A 27750-nucleotide genomic window follows, 5' to 3' on the forward strand; every position below is an offset into this window, starting at 1 on the left:
GCAGCATAATTTCAAAAATTAAACACCCTAAAGCATTAAATATCTCCTTTTGACATGACCACCTCTGCACTTGCCTTAAGCCAAAGAAAAGCACATATTGCTTTGTAACAAATAAAAGAAATTCTTAGAAGGCTACACAAGAAACAGAAAGTAATACAAATATGATAGAAATGGTACAGAGTAAGGTCATACTTTCCATATCAAAGACCTTAAAATGTAGTGTAATCTGACTTAGAACTGTACACTGTGTCATCCAAGCTGCTGCTGCTGCTGCTAAGTCACTTCAGTCGTGTCCGACTCTGTGCGACCCCACAGACGGCAGCCCACCAGGCTTTCCGCCAGAACACTGGAGGGGGTTGCCATTTTCTTCTCCAATGCATGAAAGTGAAAAGGGAAACTGAAGTCACTCAGTCATGTCCGACTCTTAGCGAGTCCATGGTCTGCAGCCTACCAAGCTCCTCCGTCCATGGGATTTTCCAAGCAGAAGTACTGGAGTGGGGTGCCATAGCCTTCTCCAAGTCATCCAAGCTGACGCTGTGTAACTCTGGATTCCATCCAAGAGTGAAATCAAAGAAGCCTTTTATTTTTCAATACCATGATTCTTATTTTGAGGTGAGCTAGCATCAGTAGCAGCACTACCTTTGTCCTATAAAATAAGATTTAACACATTTCATACTAAGCCTGTGAAGGGGGTTCAGGGACAAGAGCAAAAGAATAAAGTGTGCTCATGGTAGGATCTTAAAAGGGAAACTAACATAAAACGGAGGTACTGGGAGACCATTCCAGATGTTGACCCAAGATGAAAAGTGCTAATAAGGTTAGCCTATTATAAATGCAGTGTACTATTTATTTCTAAAAGTAATTTTATAATTGATACTAAATAACCTAGGAAGACAACAATGCAGAAGTGTAGCAAAATCCCCAACTAGAATAAAAATCAATAATCAAAAATGATCTTCGTTAAAATGTGTTACACAAATTATTTCTCCAAAGAGCTATACTAAGTATCACTATTTTGATAAGTCATACTAAAAAAACAAACAAAAGAAAAAGTCAAAGAACTTGGTAACAGAAGCATCTGAAAGGAACACAGGAGTAAGGGCACCCGGGGCAGAGGAGCTGCTTTGATCGCCTGCTTACACACCTGTTGCTGTACTGGACTTAGCTGAGAAAGTCACAGCCTAAATTTCACTTTCTTAAAATTACTTTTAAAAGTACTTGACAGATGGTCATTGCAAAACAATTAATCCAACTCATTCTCATTTACCTAATCTTTTTTCTCTCAGAAACATGAACCCTTTATTTTTCAAATTCCTTCTGATCAGTGTAATCATTAAAGCATTTTTATTTAAATAAAAATATTTTAAAATTATAAAGTACTTAAATTATCAAATACATTAAAATTATTTAAAATTTAATTTAAATAATTAATCCTTTTATTAATTCCTTATTAATTCCTTAAAACATACAAATCAAAATACAACCCAGCACTACCTTTTACATACCACTATAGCATATTGAGCGGTTGCTTCAAGTACTGGAACAGCAACTACTAGAAACACAGATTATTACATTACCTTTGACTCTTCTGAATATTAAACACAAACCCAACTGGCATATTCTCTGCCTTAAGAATAATTTCTGCAAGAGCCTACCATGCTATGTAAAATAAATAAACAGATAGATAAATAAGGTGTTTAAAAACTAGTTAAGTGGTTAACTTACTCAAGGACTCCTTCACCTCTGACATGCTTCTGTGCATGGTGAATCACTGAGACGGTATCTACAATCCAGGGCACTAGTCTTCTAAATGGACAATGAATCTGTTTTACCCCCAGAGCATCTGACAGAACGATCACTGATCTCTCTCTACAGATCCTAAGCAATAAGTATGCTGGCACTGACCAAGCAGTAATTTAAAACATTCCATCTTATTCACAGATTGTAACTGCAAATGGAAATATGTTAGAAAATCATTAAATCCTAAAACACTAGGTTAACAGTGTGTCCTTAAAATTTTGAATGTAGAAATTGAACATTGCTAGGTCTTAACTTTTTTAGTTTTAGGACCTCTTTGCACTCTTAAAAGTTGGAGGACCTCAAAGAATTTTCGTTTATGTGCTGTTGTTGACTTGCTAAGTTGTGTCTGGCTCTTCGTAACTCCGTGGACTGTAGCCCACCAGGCAAGGACACTGGAGTGGGCTGCCATTTCCTTCTCCATCATGTGTGTTATATCTAACTATATTTACCAAATCTAGAAAATTTTAAAATACTGATTCCTTAAAATAAGAGCGATAAATTCATTACCAGCTGAAATAAATTTTTATGGGGGAAAAAAAAAGCTGCTTTCCAAAACAAGAAAGATTTCATGAGAAGAGTGGTACTGTTTTACATCTTTGCAAATCTCTCTTAGGTCTGGCTTCAGAGAAGACATTTAGAATCAGAGATCTGCTTCTGCATACCATCTGCTGTAAATAATATGCTGTCTTGATTGAAGTAAATGAAGAAAATACAGACTCACAATGGTAGTGGGAGGAGGAAGGGATACTTAATGGCCTTTACAGATAACCATGGATCTTTGATACTACACCAAAACTCAACAAGCGGTGCTTTTTAAAGGTTAGATGCAATATGGAATCTGACACCAAATCAATGAACTTTTTTATACCCTTTCATATCAAAATTCGATTGGTCTGTTTTGCCCTTTGAAGGGATCTTTTACCCATGCACGATTGTGTAACATCATGCATCAGTCATCTGGAAAACACTGATTACCTGAGTTATGCAGATCTTTCCAATGGTGACCCAATTCATTGCATGATAGCAAAAAATTACTTTTGTTAATAGCTCCACTGATTTTGAAAAGTTTTTGCATATTGGTAAACTGTCAATGTCCTAGTGGCAAATATAAGCTTTTCAAAATTCTAACTTTCACTTGAAAGCTCAAAATTTGTTGCTCATCATAAATACTTTTAGTTGTTTTCCTTAAGGTGACAAGTGAACTTTATTCATTTTCAAGAAACTGTTTACGAAATACCAAAGCCTAACCAGCTTGGCTGTCCATCTCGTATTTTAGGTAAATATGTTATTCCATCAAAAAAAAGTTGCTGGTTCAGATCAAACAAATCACAGATGTACTTTCCCTTAATTCAATCACACTTTGTTACAGAGTAAGAACACTTTCAATTTCCATCCCACAGAACATTAAAAAAGGTACATACTCAAATGGATAAGATTTAATAAAATTAAATCAAAGACATTCCTAGATGGATCTGGAACACTCTACTCAGACTGCCTTCTAGTGAAGACTACTGCCAGCAGCCTCTCGGGCCACGGCTTTCATGCTTGCTCAGGTGCCTGCTGTTTCACCCATCACCGCTCGCACATCAGTGCAAAGTCAGTGCAGTCAAAGAGGCCAGTAATATCTTAGCACTGTTATGAAATTAGTTTTGAACTCATGTCTTGAGGACCCCCGAGAGTCCACACCGTTCTGTATGAATCCAAAAACAAAATACAATAAAACCACAAGCAGCAGGATATCATTCCCTTTAAGAGTGGTTATTGGCAAGAATTTTTAAAAGGAGGGACCCCACAGACTCTTAATTCCCCTGATTTTCAGAGAAGGCCACAGCCCCGCGGGGTGGGTGGGAGGCTAGGCGGCCTGCCCAGGCGTATCAGGTAAGTCAGACGCTGGGGCAAGAGCCCACTGTCTGCTCTCCCTGCCACAGCACGCAGCTGACCCAACAGCAACCAGACACAGGCCCCGCTGAGAAACCGTCGGTCGGGGTGCCGTGAGGGAGACAGGGGCCTCTGAGCCCAAGAGGGCAAACGCTGCTCAGCCCCAGGGACCGAGGACAGGATGATTTTCACATTGTGGACAACTTTCACGATGTAACTGAAAAATGATAAGAACAATGAACAGACTTCTTGTTTCAGCTCCAACATAAAAGAGAACTTGAAGTAATCATAATCACTCCAGTTCTTACATGAAGAAAAAGCTGAACAAACTCAGAATCAAGAGTGTACCTAGGACCCATCAGTAAATGGATGTATAGGGCAAACCTCCACCATAGAATCTAGAGAGAGAGACAGATCTGTGATCAGAGCTGAAATCGGTGCACTTGGGGCAGAAGCTGCTGGAGCCACAAACTAGTGGGAACACTTAAATGGTCCTTTAGACAAGCAGCCAAGTGCTGTGCGTGGCCCAGCCTGGGAGTGAGAGCCACAGTCTTAGGAACCACTCACGTGTTCTGAGCTGTCCTTTCAGGGACCCCTCAGGTTCTCAGGGGAGAGGCAAGGAAGACCCCTGGTGGCTCTGGAAGGAGGAGGGTGTGAGCACTGACCTGACAGACACTCGGAAACTTCACAACAAAGGTCTGTGAGCCAAGGGAGAGACCTCACCAGAGTCCTAGCCTACCTGGAGAATAAATGTTTCTCTGACCCCTCCACCACAGTCCCCTCACCAAAGTGTGGGTATTTGGGGCGGCGGGGGCGAGTAAGGCAGGAAACAGCGGAAAGGACAATACCTTCCTCATGGACTTTCTCTCTCCTAAAAGATCTTCATATTCTGAAAACCTCGACTAGGGAAATTTACACGGTAGGGCAGGGAGCTGACAAGGGGGAAAGAGCACCAGCTTACAATCCAGTTGCTCAGGGAGGTTTTCATTATTATTAAACCATTTCCTCAAGGGAAGCTTTCCTTATGAAACAATCTTTCTTGAAGTTTTGGTCTTGTACCTCCTTTAACATTTTCTTGTGCTTGCCATTTCTTGTGCATAAATGTTAATTTTTTTCTTTTGAATTGGACAAACATTCCTACAATCTCTGCTCTTCAGCTAGAGAATTTTTGCCCCTTCCTATATTGCCAGAATTTCAATGATCCTCTTAGCTCTATAATGGTGTTTTTGCAAACTACACATACAAATTACCCTAATTAACTGCACACACTGGCACAATCCTCAGAATCAGAGTTCTCAACAGGCCTCCGTAAGGGGTCTCCACCAGGATGCCTGCTGCTGCCTGTCACCAGTACGTCTTCCTGCCCCCGTCACACCTTTACTGACTTCACTCATGCATCTTTAGTTTATCTGCTCCATTGTCTCTGCTTTCTCTTTTATCCGAGTAAAAGAACTAAGACCCAAAACTAGCTTCTTTAAGGAGGAAACATCCTTCCCTCAGTAAGTTGATCCTCACTCTCTAGGTATGATCTTTGGCTCTTCTTGGTTGTGTTCATTATTCCCGGGCACAAAAAGGCTGGTCCTTCAGTTGACTGGCTTTCTGGAGGAGGCCACATTGAGTTCCGACATTCAAGAAGGCAGAGGTTTCTGGAAGTCTGTCTGTAGAGTAACAGCAGCTTTTTGTGGCTTCTCCCTCTACTGTGATCAACAAGGCGCCTGCACATACAACTTTGTAACTAAGCCACTTGACCTGCCCTGTTTTTATGGAGTGTGTATCAGAGGTTTTATGGCAATTTTTCTAAAAAGCCACAACAACTTTTAGATTCTAAGATTATGACTGTTTTGAGCTCTTCCGACTTAAATAATGTGTTCTCTAGTCAAAGTGGAACAATGAAAACTAACATGGCCCTGAATAAAGACCACCAAGTGCCTTCGCTGTTCTTACACCTCAGGAGCCTGAGTTCTCAGATCAGAGGCCGAGGACGCGGGGCTGAAGGAGCAGGGGCTCAGCAGCAGCACAGGCAGGAAGGAGCTCAGGGACTTAACCTGACACTCCCTGAGCCACCCAACCATCTTTCACTCTGGTTTTCAAGAGAGCCAGTACAGAGCTCCAGTGAGCCATCAGTTACAGTTGGTCCTTCCAGCACACTAGGAAAAAGAAAACCTCATAAACAATGCACAGGTAAAGCAGAAACATTTCATTTGCTTTTGGCAGAAGACACCACTGATGGTAAAGTCAAGATTAATGAATTATGTCACGGCATCTGAAGACAGAGGCTAACTGCAGCCTTCCAAGGGCAGGTGCTCCTTCGCTTCTGAAAAGCATCCCAAGTTTGCTAAGCCACCATCCTCATGGTTGCAGTCAGCCAACCCACCTTTTCTGCGGACCTACTAGGTGCACGGCTTTGCTCCAGGTGCAGTGGAGAACTCAAACACAATGAGGAAGGCATGTCAATTTTTCTATCCTCCCTAATTTTAAAGGTACACGTGCATCTCTTTTTAACTCAACACTTGCTCTCCAGCAGCACTCCGTGGTGGTGCTGAGCAGCTCCAAAGGGCCGGGGACAAAGGGCCGACTCCTCCCATCCCTCTGGCCACCTGTCTTCACAGGCAGACCACACCACAGTTTAGAGAGCTGAAAAAAGGCAGGGCAGAATAAGAATCTAAGGGATTCAATCCATAGGTAGCAAGTCAGCCCCTGCTGTTCATCACCTTCAATTAATACTTTATTTTCTTTAAAAACAAACACACACACACACACACACACAGCACTTATAACGTGCCAAGTATTGTTTTAAGTGCTTTATACATATTAACTCATTCAATCCTCACAACAGGCCTATAAGCCAGATATGATTACCCTAATTTTAAGATAAGGACACTGAGGCACAGAGCAGTTAGCAAATCTACCCAAGGTCACAGGTAGTATGTGGTAGAGTTAGGGCTGGAGCTAAGTCTAGTCAGTTGAGTCCTAGTCTATGCCATTAACCACTGATCAAAGTATTTAACAAACAGGCTGCGGCATTTAGGTGTGTAACAAGCCTTCCTGAAGGCAGCCAGGTAATCTAGTATCAAAGTTAAAGCAACAGTAACAAGAAGACACTTAGAATTTATGTATAAGATACACTGTGTAGGCTATACAACAGAATTCTAGCCTCAAGTCCAAGAGTTATTTTATCTTTCATAACACCAACAACCCCTATCAGTCTGTAACTGAAAACTACTAGAATATTTGCTGAAAGAATCAGCATTTGAACTTTTGCTGCAGTCTTTTCCTAAAATATGGCCTGGATCTGAAGTCAGCGGGGAGGAATCAGCACACACAACACCTCCTGTCTCTTGAGTACACACTGTGTCTTAAAAGCTTTCTGCAAAGGCTCACCTACCAAACAGCCCAAAACACCTCCCCCAAGGCAGGCATATCTGTGCTGAAGAAGTCGACAGCCACTTGGCACTTGCAGATATTTAAATAATTTATAAATACAATAAAATACATTTCCTCTGTGGCACTTGCCACAAAATAAGAGCTCAACAGCCACATGGGGCTAGTGGCTACCATAATGGACAGCACAGAGACCATTTCCATCATCACTGAATGTTCTATCGGACAGCACGAGTTAGACCCTGAGTGTGATTTTTTTTTTTGCTTGAGTCTGAATATACTTAGTGGTAATAATTTCATCCTGTCTTTCTTATTAATAAACAAAATCCAAATTATACCTCATTTCTTCATAAATTTTCTACTCGCAAATTCAGTTCCAAGGAGGACAGTGGATTATTTACAAGCAGGTCAAGTAAGCTCCTAATCCTCTACTACCTGGGACCTAGAATGTCTTTCTTCTTCTATAACAACGAATGAAACATAAAAATTAGTTGAGGAAAGGGGAATGCATTAAAAAGTATGGTAGACAAAATGCTTTGCTTATAGACAATAGCTTCATGTTGAATATGAAGCTCCCACAAGGAAGTTGGAGAGGAGAGGGTAGCTACTCCACACAAAGCAATTCCTCCACCAGAAAACCACCACACACGCACCATCAACATGGGGGATCAGACACTTCGTGGCTCAAAAAAAAGGCCAACACGGAAACAGGCCGGTTACACTGTCCTTGTGTGGGCCAGGGGCAGTGGCACCAGATTCTCTACTGGGAACAAACTTTTCCTTACAACAACTTCTAATTTCTAGCATCCTTAATCTGTACTCCTCGGATGCCTAACAAATAACACTGCTATTCCATTCCATGTGTGTTCACACTGTAAAGAAGCAGAAACGCAATGATAAAACACGAGCACAGCTTAGGAATAAAGCACAAATTCTAAGACACTTCCATTGCTAAGGATGCTAAGATCCAAAATTCTCCTTCTAATTCCTCATTCTCAATTTCATGAAAGCCTGGAAAAACTATGTTTATGACTAGTAGGAAATGCCCTGTTCTAGCATTGATCTCTGTTAATTAAAAAAATTCTGCTCTTTGCATCCTTTTTGCCAATTTTTCTCTCACCCTATCTATGCCTATTTACTTTTAGTAACACGATTATTTTTATGAAATCCCATGATACAGAGCTTTCTTTTTCATTTCAGATGAGTGGAATGAGCAGGGCTAACAAGAATCATTAACATCTGGTCATTTTAAGTTGTAAAAACACCTTAAGCTCCTCAGAAGATGCAAAAAAAATTTTTTTAAATGTAATAATAGCAATAATTAAATTACATACTTGTGACTTCTTGTAAGAAATCCAAACATGGTCGACTACTTCCAGAAATGCTTATTGAAACAGCCAATGGGGTCTGTCCTTCATAGTTCCTTGTGTTCGTGTCCGCTCCATAATTATATAACATCCGTGCACAAAGCACATCGTCCCTAAGGGCAGACAAATGTAAAGGAGTCTGTCCATCTTCTAAGCGACCCAAGTTTGTGTCTGCTCCTCTCTGGAGGAACATTCGGCAATAAGAGTGATTGCTTTTAATCACAGCGTATCGCAACAGGAAACCGTTCTGAATGTCGATGTTGGCGTTGTGGTCCAGGAGGATTTTCACACAGCTTGACCGCTCTCGGATAATGGCGAGCTGAAGCGGTGTTGTACCTTTATCACTGAGCGGGTCAACCTCAGCCTTGAACTCCAGTAGGAGTCGGACAAATGAGTCCCTACCATAGTGAGCAGCCACATGAAGGGGAGTCCAGCCATCATTGCTTTTTGCATTAATAATGTCGCTCCTGTATTCAGATTCTAACATCAGGCGTGCAATCCGGGCCCGGCCATGCATGGCTGCATAATGAAGAGCAGTGAAGCCTCCGATTAAGTCCTTAACTGTGGGATCAGCTAGAGTTAAAACCAAAATGAAAACATTAGCAGACTCTGGGAGAGAAAGCAACAAACTCTGCCATGGCACAGCACATCTTAGCCAATTCTCACATGAAATGTGGAATGATTAAACACATAATGAGCATCAAGTCCTTCCAGCTTCTGCTTAATTGAAATAGTTTTAATGGAAAATAAATTTTAGGAGAAAGCCATCAAACCTGGATCAACAGGATAAGCATATGACTTACAAAGCATTTAAAAGATAAATACAGCAAACTCAGAGCTCAGATCGCCACACCCCCTTTGCTAACTTAACCAGCTGCCCTTGGCTTCCCAACTCCCTCATCTCTGCACTGTTTCAGGTTTCTCTTCTGTTTTGAACTTTTTGTTTTATTTTCTCTTGTGCTGCTTCTTGGTCTTAAAAAGAAGCATGTGTAGCAACATCTGCTGCTCTAAATTACGGATGTACTGTGGTCTGGCAGACTGTGTTATTTTAGAGTATATTAGGTAAAAAAAAAAAAAAAAGTTTTTTGTGGTCTACAAAAATTCCAAAGTATGTAAGGTATATATGTTAAGTCATCTTGATAAATCATGTTTCTATAAGATAAAGGTCTATTCTGAATTCTTTGTTTTACAAGAACTCTGGAGTTTTTAAGAATTAGGCAGCACACATTGTGTGAAAAATTGGGAGAAACTTCAGCACTGTGTAAATATTATTTTCTAAAACAGTTCCAAACCTCTCTTCTAAATCAACAGATTTCTGGAAGAAAGAAGTAAAAGAGAAGACAGAAACTAAAATGACTTATCAGCTATGTGACTCCTCTAGCCAGAGACTTTTGTCCCCTGTTCCCAGTCCTTCCTGAAGCTGAGAGTCAGCTCTGCACCACTCATATCCTACTGGCCTTCCTGGGCTGGGGACAGAAGAGGCGAAAGAACCTTTATTCACTGCAGGCAGGTCACTTACTTCCCGGAGGCCGGCAAGTCCACGTGAAGATAACTGGTTGGACCTAACTACCTAAGAGTAAAATGCTTTCTTCTTATAAAAGTCACCCTTAATTTTTCGTTCGTCCATGAGAGAGAAAAATTCACGAGTGTTTTTCAAACAAACAAACAAAAAGCCTCCACAGTTATGTGATTAAACACTCACGTATTGTTTAGTAAAAATACTTTTTTAGTTCTATAACATTTTATGACAGTTTGGGCTCTTAGAAAAACCTATGAGGCAGAAAAGTATATGTAAAATAGTAATAATACTGTGGAAAATACAAATTTCAATTAAGAAGTAGCTACAACAAAAGCTATAAAATGTTAACACTTCTGAGGTTATATCAGTTGAATTTCTAAAATTACTTCATATAAAATGATATTATACAATAGTAATAAGACTTTTATGTGTTTAAAGAAACAAAGGGTATCATATCTGCCCTGCTCTTCATTAAAAGAAAAATATATAGTATCTATTCAAGTTGCAACTTAAAAAATAAATAAATAAAAGCAAGAACATTTAAACAAAGCACATTGCTGCCATCTACTGGTAAGACGTGAACACGGGCTACTAATGTTTCCATTTTGACAGATTTTTTTTTCAGATACCTTACTTTTAGATCTAGAGTGGACAGGCATGAAATCTAAAAGAACCTCTACTATTCAAACAAAACCATAAATCTTGCCAAGACAGTCATTTCTAATCTATATCCAACAAATCAACTGTTTCCAAACATTGTCTCTTATCTGTTAGTGAAATTCAAGTTCAATACTTTGACTTCTCCCACCTTTCATCTACCATGGGTGCCTTTAAAAGTGCCAGCAAATAGTCTCATGTGTTATTTTACAGTAAAATTAAAATTATGTTACATGAACCTGCACTTGCATCTTTGGTTTTTCACTTCAGGTTTTTTTTTTTTTTTTGGTTCTACTTATAACTTATTGCTATACTGAGCTAGGAAAAACAAATATTAACAAATACAGCAATGATTTGTTTATTCTGAGTAAAAAACATTAAAATGCATTATTTGAGTACATACTGGAAACAAAGCATAGAATGAAGACTGTAGGTTAACAACACATAAAATCTGTACAGTTACTTTTCTCAAGAAATTAACAAATGGAAAATATAAGACAAATAAAGATGAAAACAAAAAGTTATTATTAGCCAATGCAGTAAGAAAAAATCTTAAATGTAGTAGTAGAAACAACAAAACACTTAGATAAAATTCTATAAGAAACAGGCAAGACTTTCTTTGACTTAACTGAATTCACTTCATCTGTGTCTGTTCAAATGTTCCTTCATCAAAAAGCCTTCCCTGAACACCAACACAGCAGCCCCATCAACCTTGTAACTTTATTCACCTCAGGAAGCTTTCTCCCCCCAGGTGCACGTATTTAATACAAATTCTAGAAGTCTCAAAAAACCCATTTAAACTTATTGAAAAGTTTAGCAATATATATAAATAAAAGCAGAGAAACATTCCCTACCAATATGACTTCTTTCCAATAGCTTCACCGTGGTACAATAAAATGGAGACATTTTAAGTATACAGGTTAACAAACTGATGAATCATATAGTCATGTAACTACCACCACAACCACAATATTCCCATCCTCTTAAAAAGTTCCTTCCTGCCGCTTTAGAGACAATTCCCTGCCCAGACTCTAGGCCCCAGGCAACTACTAATGCTTTGTCTTTCTAGAATTTCAGAGTTTAGGCTTTTGCATTTGACTTACTTCAGTCACTGTGATGTTTCTGAAATTCATCCCCATGTTGTTGCTCATCAAAAGTTCATCCCTTTGTACTGCTGAACAGTATTTCATACTACGGATATACAGTTTATTTATACAGTCATTAGCAAATGGACAAATGGGTTACTCCTAGGCTATAATGAATAATACAAGTCTGTGGATTTATGTTTTCATTTCATTTGGGAAACTACCTAGGAGAGAACTGCAGGGTCACATGTTAATGGTACATATGCAGGATTCCACAGACAGAGCAGCTGGCGGGCTATGGTCCATGGGGTCACACAGTCAGACACGACTGGGCAACTAACACTTTCACTTTTCAGTCGCTCAGTTGTGTCCAACTCTTTGAGACCCCACGACAGTAATGTAGCACGCCAGGCTCATCTGTTCACAGGATTTTCCCGGCAAGAATGCTGGAGTGGGTTGCCATTTCCTCCTCCAGGGGATCCTCCTGACTCAGGCACCGAACCTGCGTCTCCCACATCTCCTGCACTGGCAGAAGGATCTTTTTTTTTTTTAACCACTGAGCCCCTTAAGAATCCCTAAATGTAAATTTAACCTAAAAAAGGTACCAAACTGTTTTTCTAAATGACTACACAATATCACAGTCCCTAGCAATATATGAGAATTCCAAATGTTCTACATCTTCACTAATACTCAGCATTATTTGTAATGTTAACTTTACCAGTTTTGTTGAGTATAAGGTGGTAACTTGATGGGATTTTAATATACATTTCCCCAATGACTAGTGATATTGGGCTTATTTATATACACTCTTTACGGGAAGTGTCTCTTGAAATCATCTACCCATTTTTATTATATACTTTTACTCATGACTGAGTTTAAAACCCAACTGTGTATATATTCTGGATACAAGCCTTTTGTCTTGTATTTTCTCCTAATCTACTGCTCGCCTTTTTACTTTCTATTATGTGTCTTTTGGGAGAGCAAAAATTTTAAATTTTGATGATGTCTACTGTCATTTGTTCTCTTTGACAGTTTGTGCATTTTGTGTCCTGTTTAAGAAATCTTTGCCTAACACAAAATCACAGATTTTCTGTTTTCTTCTAGAAGTTTCATAACTTTAACATTCATATTTAGAGCAATGATCCACTGCTAGCTGGTTTCGGTGTAGAGTGTAACATCAGATCAAGGTTCATTATTTTCCATATAAGTGTCTATTTGTTCAAGCACTATTTGTTTACACAAAGCAAGAACTTTCAGATGTACAAGTTGAATTTAGAAAAAGCAGAGGAAGATGATATCAAATTGCCAACATTTGCTGTATCAGAAAAAGCAAGGGAGTTCCAGAAAAACACTGATCTACTTCTGCTTATTGACCACACTAAAGCTTCTGACTGTGTGGATCACAACAAACTGAGGAAACTACTAAAGAGATGGGAGTACCAGACCATCTTACCTGTCTACTGAGAACCTATATGCAGATTAAGAAGCAACAGTTAGAACCAGTCATGGAACAACAGACTGGTTCAAAATTGGGAAAGGAATACGTCAAGGCACTGTAACGCTGCTTACTTAACTTCTATACAGAATATATCATGTAAAATGCCAGGCTGGATGAATCACAAGCTGGAATCAAGATGTTGGGAGAAATATCAACAGCCTCAGATATGCAGATGATACCACTCTAATGGCAGAAAGTGAAGAGGAAGTAGTGAACTAAAGAGCTTCTTCATGAGGGTGAAATAGAGTGAAAAAGCTGGCTTAAAACTCAACACTGAAAATACAAAGATCATGGCATCTGGTCCCACCACTTTATGGCAAATAGAAGGACAAAAAGTGGACACAGTGACAGATTTTATTTTCTTGGGCTAAAAAATCACTGCGGACGGTGACTTCAGCCATGAATTTAAAAGATGCTTGCTCATTCCTATGATAAAACTAGACAGTATATTAAAAAGCAGAGACATCACTTTGCTGACAAAGGTTTACATAGTCAAATCTATGGTGTTTCCAGTAGTCATGTACAGATATGAGAGTTGGACCATAAGGAAGGTTGAGTGCTGAAGAATCGATGCTTTTGAACTGTGGTGCTGGAGAAGACTCTTGAGAGTCCCTTGGACAGCAAGGAGATCAAACCAGTCAATCCTAAAGGAAATCAACCCTGAATATTCACTGGGAGGATTGATGCTGAAGCTCCAATACCCTGATGCTGGGAAAGATTGTGGACAGGAGAAGGGGGTGTCAGAGGATGAGATGGTTGGATGGCATCACTGACTCAATGAAACCGAGTCTGAGCAAACTCCAGGAGATAGTGAAGGAAAGGGAAACCTGGGGCGCTATAGTTTCTGGGGTTGCAAAGAGTCAGACACAACTTAGTGACTGAACAACAAAGAAATTTGTTTAAAAGACCACCTTTTCCTCAATTATTTATCCTGGTGCCTTTGCCACAAAAGTTTACCATACAAGTGTAATCTATTTCTGAACTCTATTCTGTTTCACCAATCTAAAAGTGTATCCATACACCAATACCTGATTATCTTGATTACTGGAGCTTTACAGTAAGTTTTGATAGCAGGTAACTTCCTCAAACTTTCTTTAAAACTGTTTTGGCCAATAAATTTTAGAACCAACCTACCAATTTCTTCAAACAAGCCTGTTAAAATATTGATTGGAATATGCCAAATATTCCAAAAATGTTAACCTGTTCCAAGTTACCTAAATACTATTTATTCTTCTAAACGTGAATACAGAACACTTTTCTAATTATTTAGATCTTCTTTAATTTCCCTCAGCAATGTTTTGTACTTTTCAGTGTATTAAGTATTGCCCATCTTTCATTACATTTATTACTAAACTTTGCTGCTATTATAATGAATTGCTTTACAGTTCATTCTCTAAATGTTATTTGCTGGTATAGAGAAATAAAATTGACTTTTGTGTATTGGCCTGTATACTCTGTAATCTAGCTAAATTCACTTTTTAGTTCTAGACATCTCTGATTTCTTACAACTTGCTAAATACACAATTATGTTCTCTGCAAATAAAGACAGCTTTACTTCTTCCTTTCCAATTCCAGGACTTTTGGAGAACTTGCAGTTTTCCACAAGTGCCTTTCTTTAGGGTTTGGAAGTTATCTTCTGCTTTTGGCTGGCTAAGAGTGTTACGATAAATGGGTATACTATATTGTCAACCCCTTCATGGATCACAGCCTTGTTGTGGTGAAGGGGCTTGCATAACTCAATGAAGCTATGAGCCATGCCGTGCAGGGCTACCCAAGACAGATCATTGTATAGAGTTCTGACAAAATGTGGTCCCCCAGAGAAGTGGCAACCGACTCCAATATTCTTGCCCACAGAATCCCACGGACAGCATGAAAAGGCTAAAAGATATGTGACTCCAGTATTCATGCCTGGAGAACTCCATATACAGTATGAAAAGGCAAAACGATATGATGCTAGAAGATGAAGCCCCCAGGCTGGAAGGTGTTCACTATCCTACTGGGGAAGAGTGGAGGGCAATTACTAACAGCTCTAGAAAGAATGAAGCAGCTGGGCCAAAGTGGAAATGACACACAGTTGTGGATGTATCTGGTGGTGAAAGTAAAGTCTGATACAGTGAAGAGCAGTATTGCATATTAACCTGGAATGTTAGGGTAAATTGGATTGTGGTCAAGCAAGAGATGTCCAAACAGAACACTGACATCTCAGGAATAAGTAAACTAAAATGGACGGGAATGGGAGAATTTAATTCAGATGACCATTACACCTACTACTGTGAGCAAAAATACCTTAGAAGAAACAGAATAGCCCTCACAGTCAACAAATGAATCTGAAACACAGTTCTTGGGTGCAATCTCAAAAAATGACAGAATGATCTTGGTTCATTTTCAAGGCAAACTATCCAATTTCACAGTAATCCAAAGCTATACCCCAGCCACTGATGCCAAAGAAGCTGAAGTAGACTGGTTCTATGAAGACCTATAACACCTTCTAGAACTAACACGAAAAAAAGATGCCCTTTTCATCACAGGGGACTGGAATGCAAAAGTAGGAAGTTAAAATGTACCTGGAATAACAGGCAAGTTGGGCCTCAGAGTACAAAATGAAGCAAGGCAAAGATTAACAGAGTTTTGCCAAAAAACACACCGGTCATAACAAACATTTTTTTCCAACAACGCAAGAGACAACTCTACACATGGACATCACCAGAGAGTCAATACCAAAATTAGATTTATGTTCTTTGCAGCCAAATATTGAGAAGCTCTATACAGTCAGTAAAAACAACTAGAGTTGACTGTGGTTCATATAATGAGCTCCTTATTGCAAAATTTATGTTTAAATTGAGGAAAGTAGAGAAAACCACTAAGCCATTCAGATATGACCTAAATCAAATCCCTTATGATTACAGTGTGGAGGTGATGAATAGATTCAAGGATTAGATATGGTAGACAGAATGTCTGAAGAATTATGGATGGAGGTTCATAACACTGTTCAGGAGGCAGTGACCAAAACCATCCCAAAGAAAAAGAAGTGGTTGTCTGAGGAGGCTTTACAAATAACTGAGGAAAGAAGAGAAAGATATACCCAACTGAACACAGAGTTTCAAAGAACAGCAAAGAGAGATAACAAAGCCTTGTTAAATAAACAATGCAGAGAAATTGAGGAAAACAACAGAATGGGAAAGACTAGAGATCTCTACAAGAAAACTAGAGATATCAAGCGAACATTTCATGCAAGGGCACGATAAAGGACAGAAATAGTAAGGACCTAACACAAGTAGAAGAGTTTAAGAAGAGGTGGCAAGATTGCAGAGAAAAACTATATAAGGTCTTAACTACCTGGATAACCATGATGGTGTGGTCACTCACCTAGAGCCAGACATCCTGGAGTGTGAAGTCAAGTGGGCCTTAGAAAGCATAACTATGAACAAAGCTAGTGGAGGTGATGGAATTCCTGCAGAGCTATTTCAAATCCTCAAAGATTATGCTGTTAAAGTGCCACACTCAATATGCCAGCAAATTTGGAAAACTCAGCAGTGGCCACAGGACCGCTGTGGAAAAGGTCAGTTTTCATCCCAATCCCAAAGAAGGGCAATGCCAAAGAATGTTCCAACTACCATATAATTGTGCTCATTTCACATGCGAGCAAGGTTATGCTTGAAATCCTTCAAGCTAGGCTTCAGCAGTATGTGAACTAAGAACTTCCAGATGTACAAGCTGGGTTTAGAAAAGGCAGAGGAACCAGAGATCAAATTGTCAACATTGAGAAAACAAGGCAACTCCAGAAAAACTTCTCCTTCATTGATTATGCTAAAGCATTTGACTGTGTCAGTTCAGTTCAGTTGCTCAGTCATGTCCAACTCTTTGCACCCCATGAACTGCAGCAGGCCAGGCCTCCCAGTCCATCACCAACTCCTGGAGCCCACCCAAACCCATGTCCATTGACTGTGTTAGCCATTGACTGTGTGGCTAACAATAAACTGGAAAATTCTTCAAGAGAGGGGAATACCAGATCACTTTACCTATCTCCCAAGAAACCATGGGGTCAAGAAAACAAAAACACACATAACCAATAATAAGTATCAGGTTTTCACTACAGATCCCGTAGACACTAAAAGGATAATAAGGAATATAATGAATACCCTTGCGGTTCAAGGGTGTAACAGTTAGAACCAGACATGGAACAACTGAGTGGTTCAAAATTGGGGAAGTGCTTCCCTGATGGCTCAGATGATCAAGAATCTACCTGCAATGCAGGAGATCCGAGTTCAATCCCTGGGTCAGGAAGATCCCTGGAGAAGGGAATGGCTACCCACACCATTATTCTTGCCTGCGAAATTCCATGGACAGAGAGGAGCCTGGCAGGCTACAGTCCATGGAGTGGTAAAGAATCAGACACAAGTTAGCAACTAAACAACATATTGTTCATTCCGTTTTCTGCACCTATTGGAATGATTATTTGGTATTTACTTTTATTCTATTAACAGGGTAAATTACTCAATATATTTTCAGATATTAAGGAAAGTTTGCATTCCTGGGATAAACACTCTTAAGCTGTGATATATTCTTTTTTATATAATGGTGAATGAGACTTGACAGTACTTTGTTAAGGGTATTTCTATCTGTTGTCATAAGGGATAGTGGTCTGTTGTTTTCATTCCTTGAAATATCTTTACTTGGTTTCAGGGTACTACACACCTTATACAATAAGTCTGGGATCATTTCCTCAGTTTGTTAATGTTTATGCCTTTATTATTCAAAATAATTCAACAGAAAAGGCAGCTGGGTCTAAGGTTTTTAGTGTAGTTTTAGTTATGAACTAAGTTTCTTTGATGTCAACTAATTATTCTGTTTTTCCCTTGGGTCAGTTTTCGCCATTTGTGTATTTCAAGTAAACTGTCCATTTTTTCTAAATGGCAGAAGGGTGCTCATTATATTCCTTATTATCCTTTTAGTGTCTGCAGGATCTGTACTGAAAACCTATACTTGTTATTGGTTATGTGCATTTTTTGTTTTCTTCATCAGTCTACCTTGAGGTTTATCAATTTTATTGATCTTTTCAAAGAACCAGCTTTTTCTTGGTTTCATCAATTTTCTCCATGATTTGTCCATTTTCAATTCCACTGATTTCTTTTCTTCTGTTTATTATTTCATTCCTATTCTTACTTTGAATGTAATTCTAGCAATACATAGAAACTGTACCCTGAGAGCCCCTTCCTCTCCCTTCCTTTGCACTGTTACTGTCATATACATTACATCTTTATATAAGCCCAACAACCATTTTATAATTATTTATGTTGTCTTTTAAGAGATGAAAAGGGGGAAACGTATTTACATTGTCTACAGCAGCATGCTCCTAAGGGGGCCCCTCCCATAATCCCTGCCTCTTGATGCTCATGCCCTTGTGTAAATCTATCCCCATGCATATGAGCAGGACCTGTGACTTCCTGCTAGCCCAAACAACCTGGCAAAGGTGACGGAATGCCACTACTGTGTATGTTATGATACACGAGGCTCCATCTTGCTAGCAGACTCACTGCAGCAACTCTCCTTGCTGCCGTCATGAACTAAGGGGTCTTGCTGGGAAAGCCCACAGGACAAGAATCTGCAGTTTATCTCTAAGAACTACTGACAACCATCAGCGAAGGCCCTCAGCCCTATACACCCAAGGGAATTATCCTGATGACAACCTGAGTGAGCTTTGAAGCAAGTTCTTTCCCAGTTAAGCCTACAGATGAGAACAGTCTTGCCAACACCTTAAAACTGGGAAGTAATAATAGCAATAGGAACAAATATACTGTTTTTTTACATGCACAGTTACCTTTACCAGTGATTTTTACTTGTCCTGTGAATTTGGATTACATATGGTACTTTTCTTTCAGCTCAAAGGACTTCTTTCTTTGCATATGTTGGTATGCTTAATAATGTTCCACAGGTTTGTGGGGCCCCTGAGTGAGGCTCTGACACTGCTTACAGCAAGCAAGAGAACCACCTCACATATAACAGGAGACCTGGCAAATCAGACAGCTATATGGGCTTTGATAAGCTGACACATATTCCTGGAAATTTGGAAGGCTGATGCATGCTTAAGAAAGACCAGAGAGGACCCCAGTTATCTACTCATCTCTGGTTAAACATGAGGCCAGAAAATGAAAGTTGGGGCATACTGGTAAATTATCTGATTATTGAACGTGTCTCAACCTAATACACAGACCTCATTGGCAAAGTAAAAGTCTTACTGCCTCAAACTGCTTAAGCACAACCTCTGACCAGTTACTGGTCAAACATAAACTATTTTGACCATAAGCTGTCTTAAATATCTTATTGTCATTATTTTTCAAAATTCTTTTTTATGTATGTTCCTCAGACTGGATAATGTTTATTGATCAATTTTCAAAGTCACCATTTCCTTCTTTGGCCAGTTCAAATCTCTGTTAATCACTCTAATGAATTCATTTGTTATTATACTTTCAATTCTAAAATTTTTATATATATATATATATAATTATGTATATTTTATATATATACACACACACTCCCATATATATATATATATATATATATATATATAGTTGCTGTTGTTCAGTCACTCAGTCGTGTCTGACTCTTTACAACCCCATGGACTGCAGCACGCCAGGCCTCCCTGTCCATCACCATCTCCTGGAGTTTACTCAAACCCATGTCCATTGAGTCGGTGATGCCATCCAACCATCTCGTCCTCTGTCGTCCCTTCTCCTCCTGCCCTCAATCCCTCCCAGCATCAGGGTCTTTTCTAATGCGTCAGCTCTGCACATCAGGTGGCCACAATATTGGGGCTTCAATTTCTTTATTGATCATCTCTATTTGATGAGTCACTGTCACATGTTGACATTTCATTCTTTGAACATGGTTTCCTTAGTTGTTTGAACACCTTTATAATAGCTATTCTGAAATTTTGCTAAATGTAGCATCTGCCTCTTCACAGACACTCTGTATTAGCTAGTTTCATTTCCTATGTATGAGCAATACATTCCAGTTTCTTAGCAAGTCTTTTGATTTTACTGAAAATTGAACATCTTAGACTATATCACAGCATCCTTGGATTTTGATCCTTACCTCTTCTAGATTGGCTGCTGTCACTATTAGTTTTAGTGAATTGCTTAAACTAATTCTACAGTTTGTCTTCCTTAAGAGTATACAGAGTATCTCTGCTCAGTTGTTATTATCAAAGCATGGCTTCTAGGGGCTGCTCCTAGAAATAACTTATGTTTGACCAGTAACTGGTTAGAGATCGTGCTTAAGCGATTTGAACCAGTAAGGTTTCCATTCTTTGTCAAGGAGGTCTGTGTAGGTTGATACACACATTTAATAATCAGACAATTTACAAATATGTCACAGCTTTCATTTTCTGGCTTCAAGTTCAAAGAGAGATGAGTAGATAACTGGGGTTCTCTCTGGTCTTTCTTAGCATGAAGCAGCCTTCCAAATTCCTGGGAATACATAGCAGCTTATCAAAGCCCATATGGCTATCTCATTTGTCAGGTCTCCTGTTAAATGTGAGTCGGCTCTTTTGCTTGCCCCAACTGGTATTAGAGCCTCAGTCAAGTAGCTGTGCTGCTGGCCTTTGCAGCTTATTCACCACCTAGATCAAGACCAGGGTTATTTTCAACGGCAGTCCAGGCATGGGGCATTTCCATGGGCTCCAAAATCAGGTTAGTCCCTTCTACCGCAGGATTCCAGCTCTCATGATACTGTGACACGGAGCTTGCTGGAGAGCAGACAGAGTAAATGGGAACAGCCACTCTGGGCTCAATTTCCTCTTTCTCAAGTTAAAGTTAAAAAATAACTGATTTAAGATGGTTTGTCTTTCCTATTCAAACATCTAAAGCTATAAATTCCTCTCTAAGCACTGCTTTAGTATATCCCATAAATTCTGATATGCTGTGCTTTCACTATCATTCAGCTCAAAATTTGATTTCCAAACGCCTGAGGCTGTCCTAGATATGTTATTGTTGTTGATTTCTAATAGAATTTCATTGCAGTTAGGGAATATACCCTTAAACTTCTACTTTTAAACTTTTACTTTTAACCTTTACTGACACTTACTTTATTGCCAGCATATGGTTTATCCTAGTGTCCATAACATGCACACAAAAAGAATGTATATTCTGAAGCTGCTGGATGCTATTTTCAAAAATAATATGTCAATGTGTTTGATAATGTTTTTAAGACTTTCTCTAGATATTGATATTTTAAAGCTAGTTGCTCTATCAATTGCTGAGAAATGTTAGAATATTCAAGATTGTGAAATTGTCCATTTCTCCCTTTCATTGTCAATTTTTTGCCTCACGTATTTTGAAGTTCCCTTTTCGGGTGCCTGCACATTTTATGAGTGTTATTCCTCATAGTGAAGTGCCCCATTTGTCACTATGAAATGTCTCTGTTTAGTTCTGAGAGTAGTCTATGTCTTGGAATCTATTTCATATGCCACTAACGTAGCCTCTCAGGCTTTCACATGCTTGCCATTTGCATGGTATATTTCCATGACATATCCCATCCATCTACCTACTTTCAACCTACCTGTACCTTTGTATTTAAAGTATATCTTTGTAAGCAGCATATAATTGAGTTTTGTCTACTTACCTTTCTGATAATTTCTAGATTTTCATCAGAGTGTTTTGTCCATTAATGTTTAATGTAATTACTGATATAATTGATTTAATTTACCATTTTGTTATTTGTTTTCCATTTGTCTCCTAGTCTCTCTTCTTTCCTTTACTACCTTTTTTTAAATACTATCAGAACAGTTTTTAGCATTCCATTTTAATTTCTCCACTGATGTTCTAGCCATGCTTCTTTGCATTGTCTTTTGGTTTTTTTTTAAACTGGTTGCTCTAAGGATTAAAATATATACACTAATTTGGTCAAAAACATTACCAGAATATTTACAGAGGTTATTATATGCTTCCCATCTGTGTTTAAAAGCTCAAATAGTTTTGGACGTTATAAATTCCTAAAAGTGGGAAACTCAGAATTTGACAGAATATATGTATAAGCATTACACCTTAATTTGCTATTTATGTGATTACCCTTCTTAAACGTTTTAAAAGTACCAAATGCAAAGCTAAGTGGCACAGGAACAGACATTGCTTCAAGGTCTAAAAACAGCTATGCAACGTGCCATAAGTGTCATTATAGGAAAAAAAAGCAACAGTGATGGGCCAAAAAAATCTAAACAAGTCCTTAAAACTTGACTAATAATTCACCACAGAACAAAGAACTAGAAAGTCAGGTGGTGTAATGTTCCCAAACAGGATTTCCCCAAGAAACATTACTTTTTTGCTAATGAAAACTGAAAATTTAGAAAAGCAGCAAAGCAAAAACAGCATTCCCCAATAACTGCTGTCCACAGTGATGGCAGACTGCTTTCAGCTTTCCTTTTATATATTTTAAATATATATATATATACACACACACACACAACTGTAATCATAGTCTAATTATTTCCTGCATTTAAGCTGCTTCCTTGGAATAAATAAATAAAAGTAGATTTACTGGCAAAAAGATCTCCCATTTCTCAGGATCTAACACAAACTACTAAACTTCTTTCCACAAATGCTTTCATAAATGTCTACCATCAATGTCCCCATTTCATCACATTCGGGATTACCATTTGTAAAATCTTTCATTTTTGAAAAACTAAAAATAATTTCTCACGATCATGTTATGAATTTCTTTGACCAATTCCCTATGAATTTCTTTGACCAATTCCCTATCTCCCATTTATTGTCTTATGTTTCACCAAGAGGATTTTACCTACTGTACCAAGAGGAGACCTGAGACACTGTTCTCAGTTTACTCTGGGGATCTGCTTTATGAAATTAACTTCTCGAGCTTCAGCTGACTGCCCTCCAGGTCTGTCTGCATAAACACTGAATCTGAAGATAAATAAACACACCAGCTAATATAGGGTCTCTTAATGTTACACTCTTGAAATGTTCAACGTAGTATTAGAATTTTTTGAAAGATTCAAAATGGGGAAATGAATACAATACTGGGTTTCTTAAAATTTGCACTCCTATGGTAAACATTCTTTCCCATGACTCAAACAGCACACTAACCTCATCAGAAAGACCACCAGGATTTGGACAAAGATACTATCATATGCATCACATGTGTGTTTGGAAACACTGATATTTTTGGACTTTATAAAACCCTAAGTGTTCATCATTTTGAAGCATGATGTTTGAAAGTAAAGCAGCAAAATATCACTTACTTATATGCACAGGCCAATGTTTTATGTTCTACTAGTCACGTGTGGCTACTGAGCACTTTAAATAGGGATAATGTGACTGCAGAACTGATGTTTTTAACTTAACTGGTAAATACAGGCATATATTTTACTGCACTACACTTTACTGCACTTCAGAGATACTGACTACGTTTTTAAAAAATTGTAAGTTGGCAACATCACCTATAGCAAGTCAATCAGTGCCATTTTCCAACAGTATTTGCTCACTTTATCTCCCTGTATAATATTAGGATAATTCTTAAAATATTTCAAACTGTTTCATCATTATTGTATTTGTTATGGTGGTCAGTTATCTTAGATGTGACTATTTCAATTATTTAGGGTTGCCCCAAAACACACCCATAATAAGACAGTCAACTTAATGAATGTTGTATGTGTCCTGACTGCTCCACCAACCAACCATTCCCCAGTCTCTCTCTCTCTTCTCAGGCCTCCCTATCTCCTGGGACATAAATGATCAGGCCTTTAACTGTTGAAAATGAAGAGTCACATGTCTCTCACTTTAAATCAAAAGCTAGAAATGATTAAGCTTAGTTGAGGAAGATGTTGAAAACTGAGACACGCCAAAAGCTAGCTTCTTGTGCAAAACAGTTAGCTAAGATGTGAATGCAAAGGAAACATTCTTGAAGGAAATTAAAAGTGCTACTCCAATGAACACAGGAATAATAAAAATGTGGAGCAGCCTTTTTTATGATATGGAGAAAGTCTGAGGGGCCAAACAGAAGATCAAACAGCCACAACATGCCCTAATTTAGCCAAAGCCTAATTTGAGAAGGCCCTAACTCACTTCAGTTACATGAAGGCTGCAAGAGGTGAGGAAACTTCAAAAAAAGAAAAAAAGGTCTGAAGCTAGCAGAGGTTGATTCATGAGGTTCCAGGAAAGAGGCCATCTCCATAACATCACAATGTAAGATGAAGCAGCACATGCAAATTCTCTAGAAGATAATTAATAAAGATGGCCACACTAAACAACAGTGATTCAATGTTATTGGAGTAAGAGGCTACCTAGGACTTTCATAGTTAGAAAAGTCAAAGCCTGGCTTCAAAGCATCAAAGGACAGGCTGACTCTTGTTAATGCAGCTGGTGACTTTAAGTTGAAGCCAGTGCTCTTTTACCATTCCAAAATCTGAGGGCACTTAAGAATTGTATCAAACTACATTGCCTATGTATAAATGGAACAACAAAGCCTGGATGACAGTACATCTGTGTATAACACAGTTTACTAAATGTATGAAGCCCAAAGTCAAGAACTGCTGCTCAGAAATAAAGATTCCTTTCAAATATTACTGCTCATTGACAATGCAACTAGTCATCCAAGAGCTATACTAGAGATATAAGTAAGATTAATGCTGTTTTCATGCCTAACACAATATCCATTCTGCAGTTGATGGGTTAAGGCATAATTTCAACTATGAAATTTGATTACTGAAGAAATACATTTCCTAAGGCTACAGATGCCATAGTGATTCCTCTGATGGATGTGGGAAAAGTAAATTGAAAATTTTTTAGAAAGAATTCACCATTCTAGATGCCATTTAGAACATTCACAACTCAGAGGAAGGGGACAAAATATCAACATTAAGAGTTTGAAAGAAGTTGATTCCAACTCTCATAGATGATGCTGAGAGGGTCAAGACCAATGCAGGAAGGAACTGCAGATTACTTAGCAAGAAAACTAGAATTAGAAGTGGAGCCTCAAGACCTGAGTGACTGAATCACTGCAATCTCATGATGAAATTTCAACAGATGAGGAATTGCCTCTCATGGACAAGTAATGAAAGTGATTTCTTAAGATGGAATCTCAAGTGACGATGCTATGGAGGTTGTTGAAATCACAACAAAGAATTCAGAATATTACATAAACTTAGTTGATAAAACAGCAATAGAGTTTGACAGAATTAACCCCGATTTTGAAAGCCGTTCTGCCGTGAATAAAATGCTACCAAACACACTGCAGGCTATATAGGGAAGTAATTTGTGAAAGGAAGAGTTAATTGATGGTCAAACTTCAGTTTTTCATATTTTAAGAAATTGCCACAGCCACTCCAGCCTTCAGCAGCCTCCACCTTGATGAGTCAGTAGCCGTCAACATGAGGCGAGACCCTCTACTGGCAAAAAGATAATAACTCACTGAAGGCTCAGATGACGGCTAGCAATTTTTTTAGCAATGAAGCATTTTTTAACTCAAGTATGTACATTGTTTCTTTGGACAGGTCCCAGAATACACTACAGTACAAACATAACTTTTATATGCACTGGGAAACCAAAAAATTCCAGTGACTCCCCCTACCGCAACATTTGTTTCACTGTGATGGTCTGGAATTGAACCCTCAGTATCTGAGGTACGCCTGCTGCTACACATGCTACAGATAGCACCTTTAGATTAAACTAAAGACAGCCTCATATTACCTTTTCCCCCTCTTGGAATACAGACAGTATTAGTTCATACAAACTTGCCCGTTTTCTCTGAGACTGGCTTTCTCCCGCAGTAGCAGCAAGCACACGTCACACAGCTGCTCCCCAGCCAGGCTGCCTTCTGCGGCCACATCACTGTCACCACAGCACAGAGGGGTAACTTCTGAGCTCTTGAGTTTTGACAGATCTGCGTGATCACTCACGGGTAGTTTCACTGTGCAGGTGTACAGATCTGCCTACCAGATCCAATCCTTTAATGTACCTGAGGTTAAAATTTTCTGGAGAAAGGTTTAACTTAAACGTCTATGTCTGCCCCCCGGCCCCCCTACCAACTGCTTTGGCTAACTTTCTCCTGCTCATTCAGTCAACGACAACTCTTTTCTTCCTAACCCTCAGCCCCCAAACCTTAGTTATTCTGGGTTTCTTTCCCTCTCACCTCACAGTCAATCTATCATCACATCGTGTTGTCTCCATTTTCAAAATATATCCAGAATCTGACCACTTCTCAATACATTCACTGCTATCACGTAGCCCAAGCCACGGCTATCTCTCTCCTGAACTATTTCAAAGTGTCGGACAGGTTTTCTGATTTTTTCCCTGCTGGTCTACAATCTCTCTCAGATCAGCCACAGTGAGTCTTTCAGGAAGTTCATATCATTCCTCAGTTAAGAAGTAGTCAATGGCACCCCTCCCTTCTCACTCAGAGCAAAGTTAAAGGTCTAGGAGCTACAGAACATGTCACTGACTCTCATGAGCCCTGTTTGGGACCCTCTCCCATCATTCTGCTGCAGCCACCATCTTCCTGGCTTCTTCTTGAAAGTGCTAAGATGTTCCCAACCTAGAGTTTTCATGTATCACTTTTCTCCCAGATACCTACAGGGTTTGGTCTTCATTTCTTTCAGGCCTCAGCTAACATGTCACGTTAGAGACCTTCCATGAATACCTAATTTAAAACAGCAGTCTGTACCTCTTTATTCCTTCTCTGCTTCTTTTCTCTTCATGATCTGATATCGTATACTGTCAGTTACTGAAACATAAGTGTCATGACAGTAGGGACTTTATTTTGTTACTGTAGTCCCAGCCCTCTGAACAGGGCCTGGCACAAAGCAGGTGCTCAGGAAACGCATGTGGGGTTCAGGGAGATGAGGCTGCAGTCCTGATCAGGGAGGAATGCCTGAAGTCTTGGGCCCTTTCACTGAGTTCACAATGCTACAACCAGTGAGCTTTTCCATGGCACACATCTGCTTCTCCCACTCCTCTCTGTCACACGGCTCACCACTGTCCCCAAAATAAATGACTGGATATGCTCCAATCACGCTGAATTTCAGTTCCTAAAACCAAACATGCTCCCTTTTTCCTTCAAGCCTTCATCAGTGTCCTCTGTGTTTGGAATAACGCCACAGCTCCACCCTTCCAGCACCCTACATGGCCTCACCTTTCATGACCGCAACCAAGGCACGCTTTCTGCAGCAGGCCCTCCCTGCCCCTCCTGCCACCGCCACCCCAACAACAGTGGGCAGTGGCTTATAGACCGTGCTCAGCTCAGTCTCTCGGGACTGGATTGTCTTCTCATGGGTCACACAGAATCAGCTTACGAGGGGAACTGACAGTGAGCAAATTACTCACCATCCTGTGGCTGAGTTTTCTCAGCGCTCGCTTACTTAACCTCATGAACAGCTGTGAAGAATCAGGCTGATGCTAAATGTTCAACAAATGTTGACTATAAATCCATCCCCCCAGTAGACTGTGGAGTGTCAGAAGTGGAACATAATGATTAGGTCCACATCTCAAGGTCCGACCAGAGCCTAGCATATGTCAGGCACTCAATAAATACCTGCTGAACAATACCTGAACAAGTGGC

At 39.3% G+C, this 27750-nt stretch overlaps 1 protein-coding gene across 5 annotated transcripts in view; it reads right to left on the reverse strand.

Moving 5' to 3' along the window:
• The window catches only part of ASB7 (ankyrin repeat and SOCS box containing 7), a 52388-nt gene that overhangs the window by 8416 nt on the left and 16222 nt on the right, over positions 1–27750 (reverse strand). For all 5 annotated transcript variants that reach the window (XM_020897239.2, XM_020897209.2, XM_020897218.2 and 2 more), the window contains one exon: positions 8394–8999. In XM_020897239.2, the coding sequence (XP_020752898.1) occupies positions 8394–8999 (606 nt within the window). The remainder of the gene's footprint in view (positions 1–8393; positions 9000–27750) is intronic.

This window comes from Odocoileus virginianus, chromosome 16, assembly GCF_023699985.2.
Source record: "Odocoileus virginianus isolate 20LAN1187 ecotype Illinois chromosome 16, Ovbor_1.2, whole genome shotgun sequence".
In the NCBI taxonomy this organism is placed as follows: domain Eukaryota; kingdom Metazoa; phylum Chordata; class Mammalia; order Artiodactyla; family Cervidae; genus Odocoileus; species Odocoileus virginianus.